This window comes from Antechinus flavipes, chromosome 5, assembly GCF_016432865.1.
Source record: "Antechinus flavipes isolate AdamAnt ecotype Samford, QLD, Australia chromosome 5, AdamAnt_v2, whole genome shotgun sequence".
In the NCBI taxonomy this organism is placed as follows: Eukaryota; Metazoa; Chordata; class Mammalia; order Dasyuromorphia; family Dasyuridae; genus Antechinus; species Antechinus flavipes.
In genome coordinates this window covers 130,237,283-130,262,989 of record NC_067402.1, presented here as the reverse complement: position 1 = coordinate 130,262,989, position 25,707 = coordinate 130,237,283, and the positions used below count along the sequence as shown (strand labels likewise).

General features: G+C 35.5%; 1 protein-coding gene across 5 annotated transcripts in view; it reads left to right on the top strand.

Annotated features, from left to right (window-relative positions):
* Positions 1–1,853: 1,853 nt before the first annotated feature.
* CAV1 (caveolin 1) overlaps positions 1,854–25,707 on the top strand; it is a 40,473-nt gene continuing 16,619 nt past the window's right edge. The window contains exons 1-3 of one of the 5 annotated variants that reach the window (XM_052000149.1): positions 1,854–2,022; positions 2,310–2,399; positions 4,132–4,296. In XM_052000149.1, the coding sequence (XP_051856109.1) occupies positions 2,370–2,399; positions 4,132–4,296 (195 nt within the window). In that variant the 5' untranslated portion in view covers positions 1,854–2,022; positions 2,310–2,369. Of the gene's footprint in view, positions 2,023–2,293; positions 2,400–2,566; positions 2,666–3,283; positions 3,361–4,131; positions 4,297–25,707 lie in introns of those variants that run through there. The other 4 variants (XM_052000147.1, XM_052000152.1, XM_052000150.1 and 1 more) reach the window with 4 other exon arrangements.

Sequence of the window (25,707 nt, the reverse complement as noted above, 5' to 3'; positions counted from 1 at the left end):
AAGATACAAAGTACAAGGATAAAATCAATAAAGCCCAGAATTTAGAAAAGTTAGAATCATGTAAGAGATTATGCAGTCTACTTCAAGTAACACCTCCTCCTAATGACATTCTCCATGAAACCTTTCCTAACATCCTAAACCTAAATGACTTCTTGTTTTCCTCCCGTAGGGGGATTAGTGATAGATGAGGTTTTCTTTGATCACCCTATTTCTTACATTGCTTTATCATAGGATTTACTATTTGCATTCCATATCATCTTATATTAATCTTTCATTATTTCATGTATAGTAGCATCCTCATTTTTCCAAATCTATTGTAAGCTACCCAAGGGTAACATATATACTATATGTTATATATGGTATAAGTGATACTTTTAAATTCTCACAGCACTTAGTTTGGGTATTGAGCATACATTCTCTATGATTTTTATTTCATCAAAAATCACAATCCCCAGGAAAAACGTATTTAAAACTTAGTAAAGTCCAAAACAATTGTCTTGGTCAATGTAAGATTAAATAACTTGAGCATAATATGAACTTAGGTCTTTTGAATCCAAATCCATCTTTATGTACTTAAAGTCATTCTGGATAAGTTTTAATCATTTAATAATACTGAACTGAACTGAATTTTCTCTCTAGGTAATATCTACTGGAATTTTTTCTTTCCTTAAAATATATCACTCTTACTTTCTCTAAGGTGAATTTAAATGCTTCAACATACATGTATTTCTAGTTTATTCAATTTAGTTCTTAGCTGCTCATTTGGTTACTTGGTTCTCTGCAGCTTAAAGGTTTTAAGGAAAAAAAACAGCCCAAATTTGGGGTATACTATTTAATTTCTTATAAAATATAAAAATTATTTTCTTTCTCTTAATAAATTAGGGAGAAGGAAGAAAGGAAGGAAGGAAGGAAGGAAGGAAGGAAGGAAGGAAGGAAGGAAGGAAGGAAGGAAGGAAGGAAGGAAGGAAGGAAGGAAGGAAGGAAGGAAGGAGGGAGGGAGGGAGGGAGGGAGGAAGGAGGAAGGAAGGAAGGAAGGAAGGAAGGAAGGAAGGAAGGAAGGAAGGAAGGAAGGAAGGAAGGAAGGAAGGAAGGAAGGAAGGAAGGAAGGAAGGAAGGAAGGAAGGAAGAGAAATATAGAGAGATAGATAGATAGAAAATATATTTTATTTGATAAGTAGAGAACAGCTTCTGACTTCCTGATTGCTTGACCATAGACAAGTCACTTATCCTCCCGGTGCTGTAGGTCACCCACTGTCTTGGATTATAAATTGTAGAAAAGGTGTAAAACTGCTTTTTCTCAAAAGAAAATTCCATAAACTAGTAAAATCATAGGTCCAGTCCCCATCTTAAATTGTAAGCATTCCTCCTCCCAAATCCTAGCTAGCAATAAAGTCACAGATTTTATTTTAATACTATTTTAGTGATGACTAATACTGCAATATTTTGTGCAAACATAGCATGCCCCAATGGCACGTTTCTCGCTTCTTTTAGAGAAAATCAGCAATGAAAGCAAAGAACAGCTAAACATTTGCATTACTTTGAAATGAGCCAGTGCGGATAGGTTCATTCTACGAAGTACAGCGATCCCAGTTTCCAAACTAGGCTAAATATATGTAAACGAGTGTCACCGAAAGCACACACACTCTCTCTAACACCCCGATCTTTCGCTTCAGTTTAAAGAGATGTAACTAAAATTTTCCACCCATTCTTCACCACCTTTCCCCTGCGAAGATGTTGAACAACGCCTTTTCCTGGGGGAGGAGGGGCTGGGGTGGGGGAGGGGGGAATTCGCATCTTGACCCTGAGAAACGGTCAAGGACACACTAAAGCGTTCTGACTGGCTGGAGGTGCTTTTCACGCTTGGGAATCCCTACACTAAACTGTTCCACTTCACACCCTCCCGCTGGTGTGATGCACCAGGAAAATATTCTTGTTTTTCGAGCAGGCTCTCTTGGATTGCCCTGACGGCTGCACGGCTGGGAAAATGTTGCCCCAGGTTTAAAATATCTGCCTCAGTAGAACGTGGGTAAAAAAGCTCTCTCGCTCGCTCCTTCTCCCCCCGCCCTCTTCGGGCCCTCCCCGCTGCTCCCAGTCTTTGGGGATGTGCCTAGACCCAGCGCTGCTGTCATCCTGGCCAAAAGCAAGCAGAACAAACCCCTGGCGTTCCGCCAGCTCGATCACTCACAGCTACCTCCCCTCCCTACCCTACCCTACCCTACCCTACCCCACCCCCCACCCCCACCGGGATTTTTTTTCTTTCCTTTTTTTTTTTTTTTCCCTTCCCACAATACAGGATCTTCCTTCCTCAGCTCCCTTAAATTATAACCCAGGGAAACCTCCACCAGAATCTCCGACAAACCCAAGGCAGAATGTCTAGTGGCAAATACATAGACTCTGAGGTAGGATTTGCTTCACTTTCGGGCAGTTTCTTAAAGCCCCCACCCTCTGGGCACGAGGTGCTCTCCTGCCCTATCTCCTTCCCTCGCTACGACTGCTTCGGCAATCTCCACCAGCTCCTGGGAGCACTCCAACCTCTTTTCTTTTACCCATTTACCCCTTGACCTCTGACTGCTCTTCTCACTTAGCCAGCTAAGGAGCTGGCGCCCGGGGAGCGTTGGGGAGAAATCGGGGGCAGGGAGAGGGTAGCACGGAAACTGGGTGTTTGGTATGCTTGTTGTTTGCCGGGAGAGCAACCCTCTTAGGGAAATTACCCGTAGAGCCACCGAGCGTTTGGAAGGGATAGGGAGGGGGAGACGTGGACGGGATAGTTTTGGGGGTTCCCCGACTTTGCGTCTGCTAAAACAGAGATCCACCTCCTGGGAAGATTTTTTTTTTTCCTCTCACGCCCCTCTCTCTTTACTCCGCAAACAACGAACCAGCTGCCCAGCTGATCGCTCTGGGGCGGGAGGCTTAAGTGGCTGGAGATGTTGGTAGAACGTGGTGGGCAGGGAGGGGTAGCGGTGGCTGTAACTCCCTTACCCCACAGCCCTGGGCAAGCACATACCCAAGCCTAGGCGTCTGGAAAAGCTTAACTGGGGCGTCGGCGCACGCAATGTTTGCTCTTCCCCAAGTCCTTGATCCCTCTCAAAAACTTCTTTAGTATGGAGTTTCCAAAGCGGAGATCCCCCCCAGGTCACCCTCCCTAGTCACCCACGCCAGAATACCCACTTGTATTTATGCATAACAATTTTCCCCACAGTCTGTGGCTGCAGCGCCTCCAAGAGCAAGCAGAAGGGGGGCGGGGGTGGACAATGTTGCTAACTGGGGGCGCAGCGATTGAAATTTAGGCGAGACAGGTGAGACGTGGGGCGGGAGAGCCTGAGATGGGGCTCTATCTACAAACTCGGTGAATTCTCTGAGGTGAGGATGAGAAGAACTCATTAGGGTCCACAGAGTAGGCGGGGGAGGCGGTGATAGATAACTCTTAGCTTGACAACTACTTCAGAGAGAAGTAGAGGAAGCACTAAGATGAGATCCGAGAGGAAGGGCCGCAGGTATATTGTCTGATGGGAATCTAGGGTTGGGAAAGATAGGTAGATAAGTAACTCGCTACTCTCTCGGAGAAAGCCAACTTTAGGCTAGTAAGCTACAGGTGTGATTGACTGGGGAAGAGGGGGAGATGATAGAAGCAGGTAAGGAAATTCAAGTAAGGTGAGGAACCCTAAAGTGGAGCTGGGACCAAATCCGAGAGCTAGGGCTGAGCCCAAGGCTGCTGGAGTCCTTGGAGCCGAACCCAGAGTGCTGAATTCAGTGAAAGCGGGGGAGGAAAATGGGGGAGGGGGGCAGTTGGAGAGATTAGGGAGCTGGACTTCTGGCCCGTGTTTGCAGATGACCCCTGGCGGCGAGAGTGGGAGTCTGACTTCTCTGCCTGGTACCGAGGGGTGTGGTGAAGTCTTTTCTATCCTTTTAAAAAGCCAGGCTCCCGGTGAAGTTTACTTTCCCCTGAGCAAGTCGCAGCTCTTGCTGCAGCCGCTGCTGCTGCCGCCTTTAAAAAGAATAATTCTCTCTTCCTTGAGTTTGAGATCTTTCCCAACCTCAAATTGACTTTTGGCTTGTTCTGTTCTCTCTGTGTGTGTTTTTTTAAATTTCCTTCCCACCCCCCTCCCTGTCCCTACTATCACCCTTCCCTAGGGGCTTCTCTACTCGGCTCCAGTCCGGGAACAGGGAAACATCTACAAGCCCAACAATAAGACTATGGCCGACGAAATGAACGAGAAACAAATGTACGATACGCACGTCAAGGAGATCGACCTGGTCAACCGAGACCCCAAGCATCTCAATGACGATGTGGTCAAGGTAAGCGCTGGATTGGACCAGACAAGGATAAAGTCTTTGGGGAAAGAGTGGAGGAGGGGGAAGGGGACCTGAAGAGGGCAGGATCTCTGTGTGTGAGTTGCTGTCAGGACCCTCCTTCAGCATCGAACTGACGGATGAGGGCACTAACCCAGGTATCATGTCCACACCTTCTCGCTCGGTTTAGGGACTGATAGGAATAGTCTGCTGAAAGCTCAAGGAAAAGGCAAAATAATGAAATTTTCTCTCCAGTGGGGAAATAAAGTTTCTTTGCCAAGCAATTTCAGCGTAACCCTAACCCTGTGACTTCCATTTAAGTCTACTTCTTCCCAGTCTTCCTAACTAGCGAGATTCTGATAGGTAGCCTCCTTCTAGCTAAGGCAATGCTGTCTGCACTCACTCTGATGCCTTGGAGAGCTCTGCTGAATGATATTGATCTAACCATGAAACACTCTTGGAGCACTTATAGGTTTGTGGAATACAAACACAAAATTGACAGCACCACGAATTAAAATAAATATCTTAAAATGTTTCTCTTGAAAATATTAGAGTAGGTGAAAATGCTTTGCACCAAGAAGGAGGAGTTAGCATGCAAGTGAAATGCCAAACTTGAATGAGTTTTTAATTAAGCAGAATGAGGTTTCTATGTACAAAAAACTTAATGTGCAAAACTCTAATTAGCCTGGAGTCTTGGCTGTACTGGGGAACCAGCTAGTTTGCTGCTATCAGTACTTTCATTTGTGATTCCGTAGGTCAATTTGCTCTAGGATCACATGAACCAAAACGAATCCTTCTGCAAGTACATATAGAATATTAGTTTAAAACCAGTGTGAGCTGTCAAAAGTTTTATCTGACTTGATGGTCAGCATTTTAAAATTACTATTATTGCAACCATTAATCATTTTAAGAAAATCTGGTCAGAGGAATGCATTGTGGGGATCCTTTGGATTGAGAAGTCATTGACATTACTCATCTTTGCCAAAGAGCTCACTTTTCTGGATCCAAAAAGGCCAAAAAGACCTCTAGGTTCAAGATATTAGAATTTAAAGACACTGCCCCACAAAATCCTATGACTGCAAACTTGATTAAAATAAAACCACTTCAAGTCATCCAGGATTTGTTACACATAATACAAAGTAGAAGGAGTGAGATTTCAGCAACTCTTCATGTTTATGAATAACATTTTAAAAGAGGAACATTTTCTTCTGTACATGTGAGGAAAATGAACATATTAGATTTAACTCCCTTGGCATGCAAGAAAAAGAAAAATATTGTTTGGAAGCTTTTAAAGATTTTCCTGGTAGGGCAAAATATGGAATATTTTTTCAAAAGCAATTCACAGTGATCAAAATTAAAACTATTAAGTTCTGTATAAATTAAAGAGAAGGTAAAGCCATTTATCTCAAAGTTATTTTGCAGAAGAGGATAAAATGCTTTCCTCCCTTATTTGGCTTTTGATAAGATTAGTTGCTAGGTAGAGCACTAGCACGGTAGAATTCAGGAAGGAGGTACTTCATTGGTTATTTTTTCTGCTCATTTTCAGTGTTAGTAGAAGTCCCTGGAGCAACCAAACTTTCTGAGGATGAGTCAGAGCTCCCAGGCTGTATGGAATTTGGGTCTCCACACACAGCATGACTAAATAGAGAAAGAAAGATCCCACTGGGAAAAGAGACTTAACATAGATGGAAAAAAAACATAACCGTCTTAGAGGAAATTGAAATTTACAAAACAGAACTCCAAAGAGCAATTATTAGGAATCTTCAGACCAAATAAATTAAAAGCAAGTGTTTATGCGTGGCCCTGTCAATCTCAAGAACCTAAATCGTACCCATCTATTGCTAGAACTGAGCAAAACAGAATAAACAGATAATCCACTATGACATTCATTTGTCAAATCACCATGACTTCAGGGAGATAAATAGAAACTTCAATGTGTGCATCTAGAAATTTAAATACTTCTCAAGTAACTCCTGACACCGTTGGTCCAGGATCTGTCCTTTTTTTCAGAGTTTATAGAAGAGACTTAAGGTCACTTAATTGCCTGCAGCACAAATTTCTTCTTTGGCACTTCTGACAAGTAGTTAAGCCTTCAGTTATAGAGTCTTAGAGTGGAGAAAGAGTAAGTCATTTAAGAATTTTGGGAGCTTATTAAACTTGATCATGAAGGCTGGAATAATCTCTTTCCTGTTACTTAACACTACAACTTGAATCTTATGTCAGAATAGGCACCCCACCTTCCAATCTTAGAACATCTGAGAAGTTCATGTTATCATTGCACTATTAAATCTCATGTTAAAAAAGGAAACAGGTGGGATGGAAAATTCAAATAATGAAAACAGATGGACACAGGTTGAATAAATCTATTGTGAAAAGTAAATGATTTAACAGGGAACAGGGAACACAAGATTCTCATATCACATGTTTAAAATAATTGATGAGAAACAGAGGAAGCGGCACTGGTATAAAATGTGAAAAGTTACAGTTACAGAATATGTAACAAATATTATTTCAGAGTCAAAGCTAAGCTGTATAGAAAGCACAAGAAAAATCAGAAGTCCACATGTCATTTATTTTATTTTATTTTTTTTTTAGTTTTCTAATCTTTTTCTAAGTTCACGGTCCAAGGGGCCAGTTACGTAGATGTGTGAGCATAAACATTCATTATCATAGAAACTGGGTTCTTGGCTTCCTTCAATAATTGAGCAACTGTGTTCCTCAGATAATTGTGAAATTTCAGACAGGATTATCCAAAAAAAAAAGAAGAAAAAAAAACTAAAGGAAAATCAAACTGCTATGTCAAGTTTCTGCTAATTAAAGAGATGTAAATCTATATGAAATTTTGGTAGGTGATACTTTTCTAGTCTTCACAGGACTGGTTCAAATATTTTATATGCACTCAAAGATGGAAAGTATCTGTGATATTCTGGGTACCTGGAACCTCCTTCCATTAAATCACCCAAATTGGCCCCAAATTTTTGACATGTGCTAGAAAATGGAATGGATCTGTGATTTTCCAGTGGTCAGGAGACTTCTTATTCTTAATTATCTTAGCAACAATGCTTTTTCTGGAATTCTGTAGTAAGGCCTGGGGGCAGCATATAGTACTTAATCAATATATCCTACCTAATATGTGTCAGAGACAAGATTTGAATCCCAGGTCTTCCTGCTTCACTTCAAGCATTCTGTCCACTGTTCCAAAAAGTATTATTTGAATATTCTTTTAAGGCATCGATTTATACAAGTTTGCCTAGAATTTATAAACTAGTTGTCCTTATAATCAAATAGAATGGACTGTTTCCAGAGATAATAAAAAAGCATTTATTCAGTACCTGCTATGTCCCAGGCACTGGCCTAAACATTGAAGAAACAAACAAAAGCTGTCATCCCAAGATGCTCACTATCTAATGTGGGAGCAAACTTGAAAATAAAGAAGAATACACATGTTCACTTTAATTTGAACAATGAACTTTTTAGAAGTATATGGAATATTTAAGTAAAGGTAAGGCATTTCAACAACATGTGTTTTCCAATATTGTTAAGCTTGTAATCGCTAGGATAGTTGTTTTCTGTGAATGCAAACATAGTAAACCAAAGAAAAGTCTTATCAACAATAATGGTTTTGCTTTGATAAAATTAAACCTGGGCCAGTTATGACAGAACTATGCAAGAAACTCATTGATTTTAAAAGATAGAAACTGCAGTTGATAACCAAGAAACCCTCCCTCCAATTTAGCACAAGGAATGACCATGGCATATCTATCCTGGAATGCTTGTGAACTGACCCCCTTGCTATAGCTCATGGTAGTTCTGTGTAATACATTTATCCTTCAGTAGGCAGAAAAGCAGCCCATACTCATGCCAATAAATGAAAAGTGAGATCATTCCACAGCTGTACCACAGAGATGTTAGAGGTCCAACCCATCACTAAAGATCAAGATTCAGAGAAGTCTTTTAGACTGTGGGTTTTTCCATGGATTTTTAAAAAACCATTTTTGACTTCTGAGTCAATCGCATATGTGGTAAAGTATGTTTCAAATTTGCTATCTGGAATAGCGGTGGAGTGTGTAGAAGTACTCATCTCCGAACTTAAAACACGGATAAGCATATGCCAGGAGTTATTCATCTATTAACGTTATTTCTCTACATTCTTTTGAATATGTGTCTACTTCCAGGTTTCTATTAATTTGATAGGATACGATGACTCCAATAGAAGAGAAATTTACCCGCATACATAATATTCAAAAGAATTAATAGTTAAGCATGCAATATTGATTGAGGATGGCTTACTACCCTAGCAGGTGATTTGTTATGGTTAGGCTACAAAAGGATTAATAAAATTGCCATGAACAGAGCTAAGGCACACAGGACAGTTGTATCTCAGATATCAGCAGCCAATCTACTAAATAACTTTAAGTTAAACTTATTGGAAAAGCTGGACCCTTTTTGAATTCAGCAGGAATTTTTTAGATCCTGCTCCTACCAGCTCATAAGAACTTGTGCTTATATTTTCAGTATGAGCATTTACACCTTGGAAACTATATAAATGCTACAAAACAAGACTTGATTTAATCTTTTATTGGTTTATAGACTTGAAAGTGAAGGAGAAAAGCTCAATAATGCAGATTATACATAAAAGTGAGCCATGTGTACTACTTCCCAGCCCAGACAGGTGTCAAATATTTATCAGCACACCTCAGCTTTTTATCTTATACATGATCTTCTTCAGCTAGTAGTGATTCTGAACGAACAAATAAAATGAACCAAGTTTAAATTTTTTGATAGTGTTGAACTACAATGATGTGGTTGAGATAAATTTTTATGTTTCTTTGCTGTGTAGTCCAAAAATAACTGAATTCTGTCAATTTCCTAAAGCTACCCTGCAACAGGAATTGCTGCTTTTCTCAAAACTCATTTCAGTCTTTGGAAAACCTGCATTACCTCTTTTTATAGTAATTCATATCCAAGTATGGAAAATTATTCCAAATTTTTCTGAAATAAATAGGTAAGGCTACTTTATATTCAGATATGTTATGAGTTAACCATATGAGAAGATGCAAGTCATGCTTGTATCAAAAAAAGTCACCACTTATATTTTTATTTTCTATATATTTTAACTTAATAAAGGTACAGCAAAAAGCTTGGACAGACTATTCATGTATTTAATAGGCAGGATAGTTAATACATCATTTTAAGTTCTATGACTTGCTTTATATAGATTATATATAATAGGCACATACTTCCATATATATATTCATGTAATAGTTTTTAAAAAACGTACTAGGTGAATGCGTTGTCAATATTGGACACAGGTGAGGAGGGATTCAAGCTTATTTCACATATTGTTATAATTGGGAGGGACCTTGGAGGCCTTCTTGTAACATCTAGTTTTCTTTCCCTTATATCACAGCTACTTGCTATTCCAATAGTGGGTTTAAAAAGGGTAAGATTGTAAATGTGTTGCAGAATTTGAGTTTGAAAAGATGTTAGAGATTTTTTTTTCTTTTTCTTTTTTCTTTATGTCTCCCCATTTATCCAGGTTTAGTACAGAGACTATTCAGGGTCCAGTCCCACTTCCCACTATTTCTGACCCAAGCCATCTTCCCCCTTCTTAGGTAACATGGTACCTGATTCATTAATATTGAAGCCAAACTTAGTAACAACAATGAATTGTCACATAATTCATGGTAGCTCAGAATTCCTGAGCCATACACAGCTAAGCCTTTTACATGACAGCCCTTCGTATAGTTGAAGAGAGTTATTACATCCTCCCTGAGTCTGATTTTCTCCAGATTAAACACCCACAGTTTCTTCAACTGTTCCATATATGGGATAGTTCCTACTCTTCTTACATGTTGGAACCATATTTCAGAGATTTTTGAATGCTAAGTTGAGAAGTTTGTACTTTTTCTATAGGTAATAGTTAGCTATTGAAGGTTTTTTACTATAAAAGGGACATAACAAAAGTGGTGTTTTTAGAAGATTAATTTGCTAACACTGCAAAAATGGACTGCATGTCATGAGGCCTAAATCATATACATGAGTTAGAAGACTACAGTAATAATTGAGGCATGAGCTGATGGGACAGTGAATTAGAATAATTGCAATGGGAATGGAATCAGAGAATCATGGAATTTTAAATTAGGGATAAAATCATCTGGTACAGAGGCATCTAACTTTTTCATTAGCAGGCCATGTGATGAGAAATCTACATGATCAGAACTGTGTGGGTGGAATAAATTTAATATGATTTATTATAATAGCTTGAATAAACATTTATTCATTGATCCAGGTCTTTTGGCTAGCAATCAATTATGTAATAATACTGGCAGGTTGATGATTAGACCTCACTAATCACCCTACTAATAGAGTGATTAGGCCTACTATTTACTGTATGGTCAATAAAATAGAAAATACTTTTTTTTCCCACTAACAATCTCAACCATTCTGGATCCCCAGACATTTGTTTCAAGAGTTTTAAGTTGTATACTTGGGATTTGGTCCAAACCACTCATTTTTGCAAGTGATGAAATTTGAGACCTAGAGAGGTTTCCTGTCTTCCCTACGGCCATGGAGCTAATGAATGGCAGAAAGGGACAGATTTGAGATATGTATGGAAGTGAGAAGCAAAAAGATTTAGTGATGGATTTGCTGTGGGAAAAATAAAGAAAAGAAATAAAAGATTTTGAGGTTCCCTATCTGTATAATACCTTTAAAAATGAGTTACATATAATTTTCTTCTTTGGTAATAGAAAGGTTACTTTTATGTATATAAACATTATATTTACTTTCAATGGTCAAGGGAAAAATAAATATAGAGATAAAACTTCATTATTATTATTGTAACTTAATGGGGTAATATCTTTATAGCTTTTTTCATCTTAGGTTGATGGTATCAGCTAATTCATTACAATGTTTTTCTTTTTTAAAAGATTAAGCCCATTTTGTATATATGGACTTTGTTGAAACTAGAAGGCAGTCAGGATCAAGGATTAACATCATATATTTTTTCTGGGTTTTCTTTTGTTCTTAGGTTGGACTTGAGTTTGATTTTTAAGGCTAGTTACAAGTGATTGAGGATGGTACTGATTGCCAATATAGTACTGTGCATAAAAAGAACAGTAGTCCCTAGATTTCAAAATAATACTATTTGGTAGTGGCATAAAATTACCTTGCAGAATTTATACAAAGATAGTTAGTGAAGGTGTCACAATATAATGAAATTATCCCTGGATTTAATAGATTGCCAACCTGTATTTAAGCTCCATCTTAGTTCTGTGATCTTGAACAAATTATTTCATCTATCATGTTTCACTCTTTTCATCTATGCAAAGAGTAGGCTGGACTAGATTTTTTTTTCTGCCTGTATCTTTAGAAACATATATTCTTCACCTCTTTTAAAATAGCATTTGAATGCTTCTGGTCTGAAATAATAAATCTAGCTCATTGTTAAAATGTGATAATATTAGGAAAGCACTTTGCATACCTTAAAACCCTATATACAGGCTAGCTGTTAAGAAAGCCATGCTTTGCTTCCAACTCATGTAGTCTGAAATTATTAAACAATTAATATGGAATTAGTTCTGAATTAGCATGATTGATCAAACTTATTATGGCCAAACAAAAGTTTAATCTTTTAGTGTCTTCATTAAAATTTAAAACCACTCATTCCAAAATAATTTTGTTGTATTTTGAAAATATTTCATCTTAATCTTAATTATAATCCTCCCATTTTAGCTTTGGGCAGTAGTCTTTTCTTACTTTTGAAGTGGTTATTCTTTCATGAAAATATTTGTTTTTGTACTTTTATCATCCATTTCTTGACCACCTTACTCTGTAAGCCAGCCATGTTTCCTATAACTTTTTGCATCATATAGATCTATTTTTTCTCCATTTTTCCTGGATTCTATGGATTTTCAGAAACATCCACTTGCAAGGTTTGTCAGTACTAGCAACTGTTTGCAAAAGTAAAGGTAAATTCCTGGAATACAGAAATTATTTTTTATTAAGCACTCCATAATAAGTGCTTTAAAAAAATTAATAGCCTAGCCATGGCTTCCAGTTTCATGACAGTGGGTCCTTTGCTAAAGAATTGTTTTACATGCTATCGCTAGTGTCATTCTAAGGTTAGACATTTGTTCTTTTAAACACATAGCCCTAGAAAGACAAGGGGAAAAAGTTAACATTCTGAAAAAAGGAATCTGGAGTATGAACAGCTGCAATGTTTCTCAGAAGCAACAGAAATCCAAGCTGTTGAATCACAAACTACCTGCTTTTATACTCCCACTCAAACGCTTTCAATAAAAAATGTATTCTAGTGAGAAGTGTTCTTTTTCAGTTTAGTCCAACTTTTTTTTTTTTGTACATGACTTTTGTGAGAAAATGCCAAAGAAGGGATGCTCCCCAAAAGTGTGGAATAAGAATGCCCTAATACTTATTAAGTTAATGCATTAATTATTAAGCTTATTAGGCTAATATATTACTTCTCAGAATCAGGTTGTTTGGTCTGAATTTCAGGGTATTTTTAAGGATGCTATTCCTCCCCAAAAAAAGGAAATTGGTTGTTGCTTTGAGAGATTATGTTGGATTTTGTTGCTGTCAAAATAGGAATGCAAGCCTTGTACATTTGGGGGGCGAGGGGATTTTATTTGAATAGAGATTTGAAATGACAAGAAGACTTAACATATCCTGCCTTTTGTTACTGGTTATCTTTTTATTTGTAGCTAGGAACAGAAAAATTTGTTCCACAATTAACACATGAATATCTTTTAAACTTGTCCTTGATTTCACAACTAAAGAGTAATCTTCCTAAAGAGAGATAATGTCCTGTCTTCCACAATACCTAATACAGTGTCTTCCTTATAGTACAGTGTAACCCATTCCAAGGGTTCTTAATCATTTTTGTGTTGTGATACCTTTTTGATAGTCTGTTAAAGCCTATGAAAATTCTCTCAGAATAATGTTTTTAAATTCATAAAATAAAATATATAGGTTCATAAACAAACCAGTTGTATTAGAATATAGTTCTCAATTATATATAACTTGTATATTTATAGTCCTCAAATAATATGTAGAGTTCTCAAGTATATATGATTTATTTATGTATATCTGTACATGTATTATATATAGTTCTATATATTATTTATGGTCCATATAGTTTTCAATTACATATAGATTGGGGCAGCTAGGTGGCGCAGTAGATGGAGCACCAGTCCTGAAGTCAGGAGGATCTGAATTTAAATTTGATCTCAGAAACTTAACACTTCCCAGCTGTGTGATCCTGAGCAAGTCACTTAACCCCAATTGCCTTGGCAAAAATAAATCAATAAATATTTAGATATAGATTATATATAACTAGAAATAAATATATAGCTGTCTAGAAACATACAGATTATCTCTATATATTTAGATAATATATACTTCAAAATTCCATATGAATTCTTTCCATATATATGTGTATATATATATATATATGTGTGTGTGTGTGTGTATACACATATGTACACACATATATATGTATATAAACACACACACATAAACTACATATATGTATACATATTAAAAATTCACATACCTGAGCCTAAGGGCTTCTGGTCTACTAGAAAGAGTAAACTTCCTCAAGAGGAGGTTCAAGGTCCACATTATAAGAAAGTAAATGAAATATTATCAGGGAGATGTTTGGGTGAGTCACTAGTATTCATTTACTTGTTTTTTGATGAGTCATTTGTTGTATTCATTATTTACCTAAAATTTTAGGTTATATAATAGATGTAATAAATTATAGATTGGTAGAGTTCAAAGGATCTTTAGAAATAGCCTCTTCATTTTATAAAATCTTTATAAAAATAGACAATTCTGATCTATTTCTTGGATGTACATTGGATTAATGGATATAGAGCACTGGTTTTCAAGTCAAACCTGAGTTCAAATCCTCCCTTGGCACTATATTGACTCTGTAACTTTGATCATGTCTCCAGGATGTGTGTGGCCACATATTGGCTAATTCTGGGCCTTATCAGTGAAATGGAACTCAAAATACATAGACAACTCTCTAACACTATAAATTGCAAATAAGGTACTTCTCTGATTGATAGAAGAAGGTCCTCATCGGGACCTCCTCACAATGATCAGGTCTAGTCCAAAAAATTCACAGGTTTAAGCAAGAAATAAAAATTTATATGATACTATATTATAATTCCTTGTATCTAGTATATTTGTTGCTTATTTAATAGAACTTGGGATGCAAATTTACTATTTTAAATTATTATAGTTGGTAATAGTTGTTCATATGAACCTACATATGCACATGCATGTATATCACATATTTATGAATATATGTTTATGTGTGTTATATGTATATCTGCATACATGTAACTTTGGTGATATCATTAGTTAATGGCACTATGAATAGCACTAGACCTGTTGTCAGGGAGATATAAGTTCAAATAGTCTCAGAAGCTTATTAGCTGTATGTGAGTCATTTCACTTCTGTCTGCCTCAGTTTCTTCATCTGTAAAATAGGGATAATTATAGTATTTGCTTTCAACGATTATTGTGAGGATAAAATGAAATAATATCTGCAAAAAGTTTTCCAAACTTTAAAGTTATAAATACATATATGCATATATATGTAGTATGTATGAATATAATCTAGCTATTATCTATCTTTGATTATATCTAAGATTTGATTCAAAGTTCTTGGTCAGGAAATACTCTCAAACAAAACATCAGTCCTACAAGAAAAGATAATCTACTTCATCATCCACTTTATGATGTGGTAAAAATGAGAGCAGATAATAACCTTACCTACCTGAAAGCTGGGAACTGGACCAGCTGCTTTCCTTAAGTCTTTTCCAACTCTAAAATTCAATAAATATTTGTCGACTAATTGATAGATATAACATACACATTCATTTTTAAAAGGAAGAATTGGAAGGGGAAAATATTACCATAGAAGAGGAATCAACAGTACTCAATGATGGAATGTTAGATTTTTATAAAAAATATGCACAAGATCCACCAATTTTTTATTAGCCACTTTTGGTGCCACACAAAATAGAAAGGGGCTCTTGTATTTCTTATTCATTAGCTTCTAGTTTTCTACTACATTAGGTTCTCTTTTCAAGACAATTTTCTAAGCAAAGAATGAGGTAAAATATTCTCTTTTCAAAGCCATATAAGTATATTAGGTGGTAGAAAAAACTAACTTTGGATTTGGAATAAGAGAATAAGCTTGAATTCTATTTCTTTAGCTTCTTACTTTCATGAGCTTGGACAAGTTAGTTAGTTTCTCTGAGTTTCTTTACATATAAAATGAATGAATGACTTGGTAATTTTTTTTTAAGGTCCTGTCTAGTTCCTCCTCCTAAACCTGACATTTAAGAGGCTATTATATTATATGTATGTGTGTGTGTGTGTGTGTGTGTGTGTGTGTGTGGTGTGTATATACGTATTTATATGTATGTGTATATATATATTTTATACATATATATATACACATACATATATATATTTTAAAATCTCTCTTTTTTTTTTTTTTACTTCTTTCAAAGTTAGAGGCTGCAAAATGCTTGAATTATCTATGGGGTCCTCCTTGAGTTTGAGGGTTATAACTAGGTATCACCATGGTGGGCTGTCATTTAAGGTGTTACTTTACAAAGTAGGTTAAAAGAGGCCATTTTTAATATTACATTTTATAAATAAAAAGCTTTAATATAAAAAAAATCCATTCTCCATGATACATAGCCATTTCTTTTATGACATGTCAAATGATAACTATTATAGCAAAGATTCAAAACTTTCAACACTGTGGAGGAAAGGGAGAAGCAAGGGCAGAAAAAGTGGGGGAGCTAAAGGAGAACAGCAGGGAGAGGTGAAGATGTGGGGGTAAACTCCAAATCTTGCCTGAAATGTCTACTCCTGGTTCTGCCTGGTTGATAGACATTATTCATTATCAGAGATTACTTTTTTTAAACTGACCCTGAGCAGACCTCCTCTGTAGCTTGATACTTGCAGAGACTTTATCTAAGTTTTTTACATATTTGGATATGATCTCATGGTGACTTATCACTTCTTTGTGTGAAGCTTTCCTGAAGGGATGGTACATAGAAGAATCAGCACGTTCTGTTGCTCCTAAATTAAGAAGACTGTGAGAGGGGAACGATGGGACTTGGGTTAGATATGAAAAATGTTCTATAAGATTGGCTACAATATTAGTTTTATTTTATAGTACCTAGTATTATATATATGTGTATGTATACACACATATCTGTATCTCCATATATGTGAAAATATACACACATATATGTGTATACACACATACTTATAGTAATTAGGAGGCAGCTAAGTGGTGCAATGGATAGAACCCCATCTAGTTTGTTTGTTTTTGTTTTTGCTGAGGCAATTGGGGCTAAGTGATTTGCCCAGAGTCACACAGCTAGGAAGTGTTAAGTGTCTGAGACCAGATTTGAACTCAGCTTCTCCTGACTTCAGGGCTGGGGCTCTATCCACTGCACCACCTACCTTCCCCTAGAATGTCCATCTTAAAATCAGGAAGATTCATCCTGATGAGTACCAATCTGGCTTCAGATAATTCCTACCTGTATGATCCTGGCAAGCCATTTAATCATGTTTGCTTCAGTTTCCTTGTCTATAAAATGATTTAGAGAAGGAGATTGCAAACCTTGTAGTACTTCTGCCGAGAAAATCCCATATGAGGTCTAAAAGATTTGGACATGACTGAAAATTAACCCCCCAAAAAAACTTTCTTAACTAGACCGTGGAGATGTATGTAAAAAAAATCTTTTTTTTCATTAAAGTTTTTAATGTTTCTATTACATAGGTATAACACAGATTATGTAAAAAAATGTTAAAGGAAAGAAATATTTAAGCACTTCCCACCTTATTCAAATAAAGTAAATCATTCTTAAGTTCAACAGTTCTGGATGTTCTCTATCTTTGTTCAGACCTGCAATTTCTTTGCTGTAGGTGGCTTGATGGTTCAGTGAGTAGATTGTTGAGCCTGTAATTCAAATCCAACCTCATACTCTCATTGGTTCTGTGACCCTGAGTTACCTACCTCACAAGTCACAGTTTCTTCTACTTCAAAAGGTTGTTCTGGAGGGTCAAATGAGTTCGTATTTTTAAAAACATTGAGCACACAGTAGGTCCTATATAAATGCATTCATCCTCCTCCTATAGAGAATTCCTAGTAAGGAAACTCTCTGTGTCAGTATAGATTAGTTATCTAGTTATAGCCTTAGAGAACTTGCTTAGTATCCCTGTATCAGGAAAGATCACAGGTGAGATTAAAAAACTAGTCTTTCTGACTTCAAACCCTCCTTCACACCATAGGAGCTCTTGCACTGGTACATTTTACTAGTATAAAATGACTGGTGTTTAAGTGGCACAGTAGATAAACTGATAACTCTGGAGTCAGGAAGAATTGAATTCCCATATAGCCTCAGATACTTGCTAGCTAGGTGACCCTGGTCAAGCCATTTAACCTCTGCTTCAGTTTATTCATCTGTAAAATTCAAGATTTTGAATACCCACCTCTGAGGGTTGTTGTGAGGATAAAATGAAATGATACTTGCAGAGTATTTTAAGAAACTTGAAGCACTATATAAATGCTAACTATGATTATGATTATTATAAAGTATACAGATGGCTTTTAACCCTAAATAAACATCAGAAATACTAAAAATATTTTTTAAAATATGTGTTGACTCATAGTTGTAATTTAATCCCTGCTGTTTTTATTATGCTGGGAATCTACCAAATCTTTCTGGATAATCTAACTGTGCTGCTAATGCATTTTTGTTAATTATTTTCTTCTGCAGCATGACATTTGAAAGATAAGAAAATGTTCATTGATGATTAGCATATTAGGGAGGCAGAACTCCATATTCTGTTCCCAACTGGTCTAAAAATTGATGATAATTTCATTTTCTTTTATGCAGACTTCCTTATATTCAGTTTTGAGAATATTTCATATAATAAATTTAAGATAGCACTTTCAAACAATTTCACTTATCCAACAAACAATTCCATAGTATCTGGCACATAGTAAGTGCTGAATAAATGCTTCTTGATTAATTACAAAGTAATAAACTTCCTATGTTCCCATTTTATAGAATTTTCTCCAATGCAAATATTTAATTCATTCAATAATTTTTAAGTACCTACCATGAGTTAGATTCTATGTGAAGGAAATAACATATATATATATATGTATGTATGTATATAAAGAGAGAGAGAGAGAGAGAATGAGAATGGTACAGTGGAATGAAAGCTAGATCTGGAACTGGATGACCATAGTTCAAGCCAAACCTTGTAACTTATTGCCTTTATGACTTTGGGCCTCAGATTATCAATTTTATCATGTAAAATGAAGTAGTTGAATTATGGTTTTAAAAGATGGCCTCTAAAGTCCTTTTCAGCTCTAAATCTATGATTCTATGAATGAAAGGGAATATAAAATGTACTTAGAATTAGCACAAAGTAATTTGATTGGGAAAGAAAGATACTAGGAAACAGATCTTATATTAGAATTAGGGTTTGAGATGAATCTTAAAAGAAGTTATTGATCAATCTTTGTTTTTTAAAAGGAACAGTGACATCAAATGTTTCATCTTGACCTGTATGTAAATTGGATTTAAGTGAGGCAGAGTCGCACACAATTGTCAGTTTTACTCTATCGTCCTGAATCATCAAAGTCCAAGGGCAAAACAAAAAATTTTTAAAAATCAAGATAACTGGTAACGGCTATGGCTAAAGTGGCTGACATCTGGCATTTTTGATACTTGACCAAGATCTATATTCCACAGCAGCTGCTTCAGCCACTTTCATAGCCATGGGAACAATTATTGTTAGCAGGAACAAGGGACACTTATGCAAAGACAGGAGATGGACTATTCTGTCTAGATAGGAAGAGCAGTATTTCCCCTTTCTAATAGTAATAATTCACATTTATATGGTTATTTTAAGGTTTACAAAGTATATTTTTCACCATCATTTTATGAGAGTATCAGAACAAACATTTTAAACTGTATTTCACACTTGCAAAAACACAAGAACCCAGAAAAAATGGGAAAAACTTGCCAAGAGTTCAGTTGTTAAAACTTTCAGAGTCCTGGATATGTATGTGGATATTTTGACTTCAATTATAGGATGCTTTTCATTTTAAAAAAACAAGTAACAACGATAGATCTTATTTCAATGGTCATTTACCCAACAGCCTTATGAGTCTAAAGTGACACTTAAACCCAGGACTTCTTGGCTTTCCAAGGTCAGCTCTTGATCTACTAGCTACATTGCTAAATGAATAACTATAATACAAAAAAAAAGATGAAACCTAATACCAAATATTACTTCTTATTGGTCATGGAAACTAATTCAGAAATTTAGTAAAATGGTTATCTTTTTAATTTGTTCAGAACCAAGTAGCAGGAATATTCCATAAACAGATTACAAATGGGAGGGTTTACACTAAAATAAGATATATACCCCAAAATCTACCTTGATCTAAGCTTGAAGAGCTACCAATAATTAAATCTCTTTGGATTGGTTCTGCTCAGGTCAGGATAGATTAATTGCTTAGCTCCACCCCCATCATTCCTCATATTATCTCTCAGTTTTTTCTCTTCTCTTTTTAGGAGTTATGAAAACCCATAAAACTCAATGTGGGAGTGATTATTTTTTAACTTTCACCTACTCTGTGGTCTCAATTCCTATTTTTTTGGTAAGATATATAGATGTATACCATATTGTTTGGAATATAGGCCTTACTTTTCATAAACCTGAATCAGGGGTGTGGCCTTTCATTACAATTTTTATAGGGAAACAAAAAAAGTGAGAAAGAGGAAGAAAGCAGTAGTAATTTTAAAACAAACAATAAAAATTTGCATTTGAAATAAATGTCCAAAAAATTCTCAGCAAATTAGCTTACATGATAATTTTTTTACATTTTTTATCTTTCAGTACATTTTTTTTCTTCTGAAAAGTTGTCATTTCAATGGGCAGTCCATATTCAAATTAATATGGCATTTCTTTAAGATATTTTGCCTTTCAATTGGTAAAAGATTCAAAGGTATGAAAACAATTTTAACTATTATTCAGCTACTTCAGGAAACATAAAATGGCCTGGTTTTACACAAACCATTGTTTAGGGTGGGGGAAATGTTTTTAATTTTGTCTTAAAGGAAATCTGCTTGATTTGTGTTCTATGAAAATACCGAGGGAATTAGCTGGTAGAACAAATTTGCACCTGCATAGAACATTTCCTGTCTCCCACAGGAACTATATGAATGTTTAGGACGTGACATGCCTCTTGCTTTGCTATTGTACCCAGAAAAAATTGTCCCCCATTGCTAATTACTTAACAAGAAAGGAAATATATGTTCCTAAAGGGGCAGTCTCAGCTTCCCTCTAATCACTCTAGTTGTATATTACCTAAAAGAAGGGCATTATTTTTATTGAGAGCAACTAAAATGTCTTTTATTGTGATAATATATATCAAATTAGAAATTGAAGGTGAAATTTGACAGAAATGTATTGGTGTTCATCAAACAACTTTTTATTTTAAAGAAACTGAGTTAAAATGTTGAAATCTAAACTATCTCCGTGAAAGTCCATGTACAAAAGATCAAGAAACCTCTAGATATTTCACAAGACAGTTGCAAATCATATACCATTAAGTATGAAAAACTGAGTATTCACAGTGTTTAAACTAATTAGAAAGGGGGGAAATTAGCCAATTTTTCTCATGGAAGATAAATACTGGCAAAAATGTTGTTTCATATCCTGACTAATCTTACTTGAAGTAGAAAAAGTGAGTGTATTTAGATTAGTATATTGCCTTTCTTCTTACTCTTCTAAGCTAGCAAAGATCTGCTATTTTTGCCACATACAGGGATTACGGGACTTAGATCCCAGGGCCCCCTCATTCTATCAACACTATTCATCCAGTTCTCTTTCTGAGGGAGAGTTCCTGGTTTCTCTCCACCCATACTTTGCCAACCTACCATATTCACTATGCATTGTGAATCATTAATCTCTTGAGGTCCTGAATATATACACATTTCCTATCTAGAGACAACTGGCCAGTTGTACTCATAATATTTCCATTTTCTTCCCCTACACAGGAAATTGACCAAAGAAAACCTTGTTTTAATAATGGGGAGAAATTCCATGTTAATTCTAAGAATCATTTCTCTGGCGTTTAATGTCCCATAATTAATTGTGCGTCTTCTCAAGCACAAATGCCAGAAGTAACCAATAAACCCAACAATACAATTTAAAAATCATCATTAATCTTTCAAAAGAACAACTACAATGTTCTATAAGTCATAGGTCATTGTTTTCTTTTTCCACATGACTAGTAATAGTTTGCAACAGGAAGTGTACATACCAAAATGTCATGGAAATGAATTACTTTTGGTGAATTTCACTCGTGTTTTGGATATTAGATCTCTCCTTCATTACTGTGTATGAAAGAGCAACTTATAAATAAGGAACAAATTTATTTAGCTAAAAAAGCAAGGACACCTGATGACTAATTGTACTAGACTTTGTTTCTCAGATACTATAATGAGCAAAGAAGAATCATACCAAGAATGATCAATAATTGAAGATTTTTTTGTGAGGAGGAGTTTACTTTTTAATGGTCTAACTAAGGTGGTATTTATTATTGGGTTGTTTCTTGATGGCAACTTTTTTTTTTTAAATTCTAAGTAATAAGAGAGAGAGGGGAAAAAACAAATACAGCCTTTTAAACAAAATAAAAATAAAAATACTTTCATACTTATGTACAGAAAAGTTTTTATTCCTAATGAATCCATTTTTTTCAGGTTCAAGATAGTACAGGGAGACCCCTTAAAAGCCCAATCTAAGTGACTTAGAATATGGTGATATTCCAGAAAATTTCCAGAAAATATGGACAACAAAGTTTAACCACCAAGCAGGGGGAATTCTGATGATGCCATATTGTCACAAGCAGTCTGCTCTCTGCTTATTGCTTTAAATGTATAAAAGTTATAGTAATTATTTTACAGGTGAGCAAGCAGAGGACAGCAAGGTAGTACAGTGGATAGAGTGCCCAACTTGAAGTCAGAAAAACTCATCTTTCTAAGTTGAAATTTGGCTTCAGACCCTTTTGGCTATGTGACTCAGGGCAAGACACTTAACCCAGCTTGTCTCAGTTCTTCATCTATAAGATGGAGAAAGAAATGGTAAGACACTAATATTTTTTGCCAAGAAAATCTCAAATGGGATCCCAAAGAGTCAGACATGACTGAAACAACTAATAAACATGTAATAGGAAGCAAATGAATAGCCAAGAATGATAAGATGGACAAAACCTCTCATCCCCTCTCCCTACATTCAAGTTAATAAGTATTTTACTTCTAGTATTTTGGTGTTTATGAAAATTGTAGCAAAGATCATTCTTTGGAATGATATTAAAACATGGTCTTATTCTGGTTGTGCAGTCTCTGATGGACTTTTGAAGGATATTGCTTCTTTAGGAGATACAAATTATTCCTACATCTATCCTGAAGAGAAAACATTATTATGTCCTCAGAATATGATGTAGAGGATGTGTGACTCTTGGCAAATCACTTAAATCTCTGAGTCTCTTCCCTTATCTGAAAATGGAGTTAACAATTGCACCAACCATGTGTGTGTTAGCAATGTGAAACTGTATAGACAGAATTTTGAACACCCTAAATCACTATGTAATGTCAATTATTACTTTTTGTCTTTTTCAAGTGGATTCAGAGGAAAATAATCCTAAGACGAGTCTTCTTTATATTTAATGTTCTTAGAGAAAAGTATAAACAACTATTTTTAATGGTTGAATAAAAATATTAGGATATAAGTTCATTTTTTTCTAGGCTCAGTGATACCACAACACCAGTGGCAGATAGAACAACAAGGATTTTATGCCCTACTCCTGTTCTCACATGATTTTGATATCCTCTGCTAGATCTCTGTATATTCAAAGACTTTTGTTACTTTGGAGATTGTGAACACTTGGGTCTCAAAACATTATCTAAATATTGCTGTTAAAATTTTCTGGATCAGTGTTATCTATGGTGATTGTGTTCAACAATTCAGACTATGATAATGGTCTAGTTTCAATACAGTTTGAATTCTCTTGGATGTTCATTAATTTTTTTTGGTTGTTAAAGCTTTTTATTTTCAAAACATATGCATGGATAATTTTCAATATTCACTCGTGAAAAACCTTGTGTTCCAAATTTTCCCCTCTTTTCCCTCCATTCCTTCCCCTAGAAGGCAGGTAATCTAACATATGTTAAATATGTGCAATCCTTCTATACATATTTCCACAATTATCATGTGGCACAAGAAAAATCAGATCAAAAAGAAAAAAAAATGAGAAAAACAAAGTGCAAGCAGTCAACAATAAAAGATGAAAATTCGATGCTGTGATCCACATAGTATGGATCCACAGTCTTTTTTCTGGGTGCAGATGGCTTTCTTCATCACAAGAGCATGATATTGGCCTGAATGGATGTCCATTATTTTTAATTAGCAATATAGTAACTAGTAGTCATTTCAGTGTCCTGCACTGTATTCTACTCCTTCATTCTTTATCTTCAAACTCTGTTACCATTATTCAAGACGTGCCTATTCTCACATTCACTCTCCTTTTATTTTTCCTAGCTGTATTTTCTTATATTTAAATCAAAATGAGTATAGGGATTGTTTGCTTAAAATAAAGAAAAGTTAATTTATACATATTTGGAGTAAAATAGGTTTGGATTACAGACCCCAAATTCCTAATCCATAAACCCTGAATGATAGGTCTCTTCAGGAGGCTTCATTCTCACTTTGGCCTTATCCAGGTGTCAGTTCACTAAATTTAGACGACTGGGTAATTTAGAATCATCTGTACTCCTTTCATTTGGAAATGTGATCACTATATTGCTACTAAAATCTGTGATCGCCGCAGATTATCATGAGTCATACAGTTTCTCCCTGAAAGTTCATAAGAACCTTTTGTTACATCACAATATATGCTTCTCTTCCCTTCATCAATTTTACCACCTCTAAGCATTGAAAATAAAGCTAATATTTTATTTGTTAGTGGCTGATAATAAGTAATGCACAGTTTAGAGAATTGAAAATTACATAGGAGCTCAGCATCAATTTGATCCACCCCATATTAACCCACCAGCTGTTGAGGCACCCATTCCACTTTTAAACAGCTCTAATTATTAAGTTCTTTCCCAGAAATCAAGTCAAAATTTACTTCTTTGCAACTTCTACCAATTGTTCTTGATTGAACAAGTCTAACATGACACAATAAGGAGAGAGCATTGGCCTTGGCGTTAGAAAAATCTGAATTTATATTCTTACCTCAAATGCTTAAAATTTCTGTGCCTTGGTTTCCCTGAATCACAAAATGCTGAGGTTGGATTCAATATCACCCATGTCATTTTCACTTGTAAGTTTATGCTTCAATTATCTTCTTTTACACTATAACCCTTCAAACTTGAAGGTACTAATCACACTCTTTTTCTTCTCTAGTCTAAGCATTCCTAATCCTAGCAGCTGATCTTTATATAAAAATGTGGACTATTTACTATTCTGGGTACCTTTGATGTTCTTGTTTATCAATATCGTCTCTCAACTTCAGTATACTTTAGAGAAGGTCTCACCAGGGCAGAATACAGAAGGATTATCCTTATTACTGGGAACGATGCCTCTTAATGCAACTCAAGATTACATTAGCTTTTTTTGGCTGCTATATCACCCAGCTGGTTCATACTGAGCTTATAACTTCTTAAAATTCCTAAATCCTCTTTGGACTAACTACTGTCTATTTTCTACCACCACCACCTCCAAATTCTCTATGTGTGAAGTTGATTTCTTGAGCCCAGATTTAAGACTTTAAATTCCTGTTGGATTTCATTTTATCAGATTCAGTCCAATTTTTAAGCTCATGGAGATCTTTTTAGATTCTAACCCCACTATAATGTATTAGGAATCTCATTTCACCTTTGTGTCTTCTGTACAATTTGATGAGCATGAAATCTGTGTCTTTATCCAAGTTACTAATTACAAAGATGAAAGACACTCGACAAAGAATAGATCAATAAGATTTGTCCCTGGTTTCACTTACCCTGAATGATAGGTCTTCTCAGGATCCTCTATGCTTACTTTGGTCTCATATAGCTTTCAGTTCATGAGATTTAGCCTACTTGGTTGTGGAGAAATTTCCATTTGGATATTTGATTACTATATTGTGAATAAAGCCATGTTGACATTGAAACATTAACAAGTACTCTGTCTAGTCATTCAACCAAGTTCAGATTCATGCGACTGTGTTATTAGTTTCTCCCATAGTTTTTCTAGTAGCAGCATATTGACTATAAGAAAAATTGAGTATCA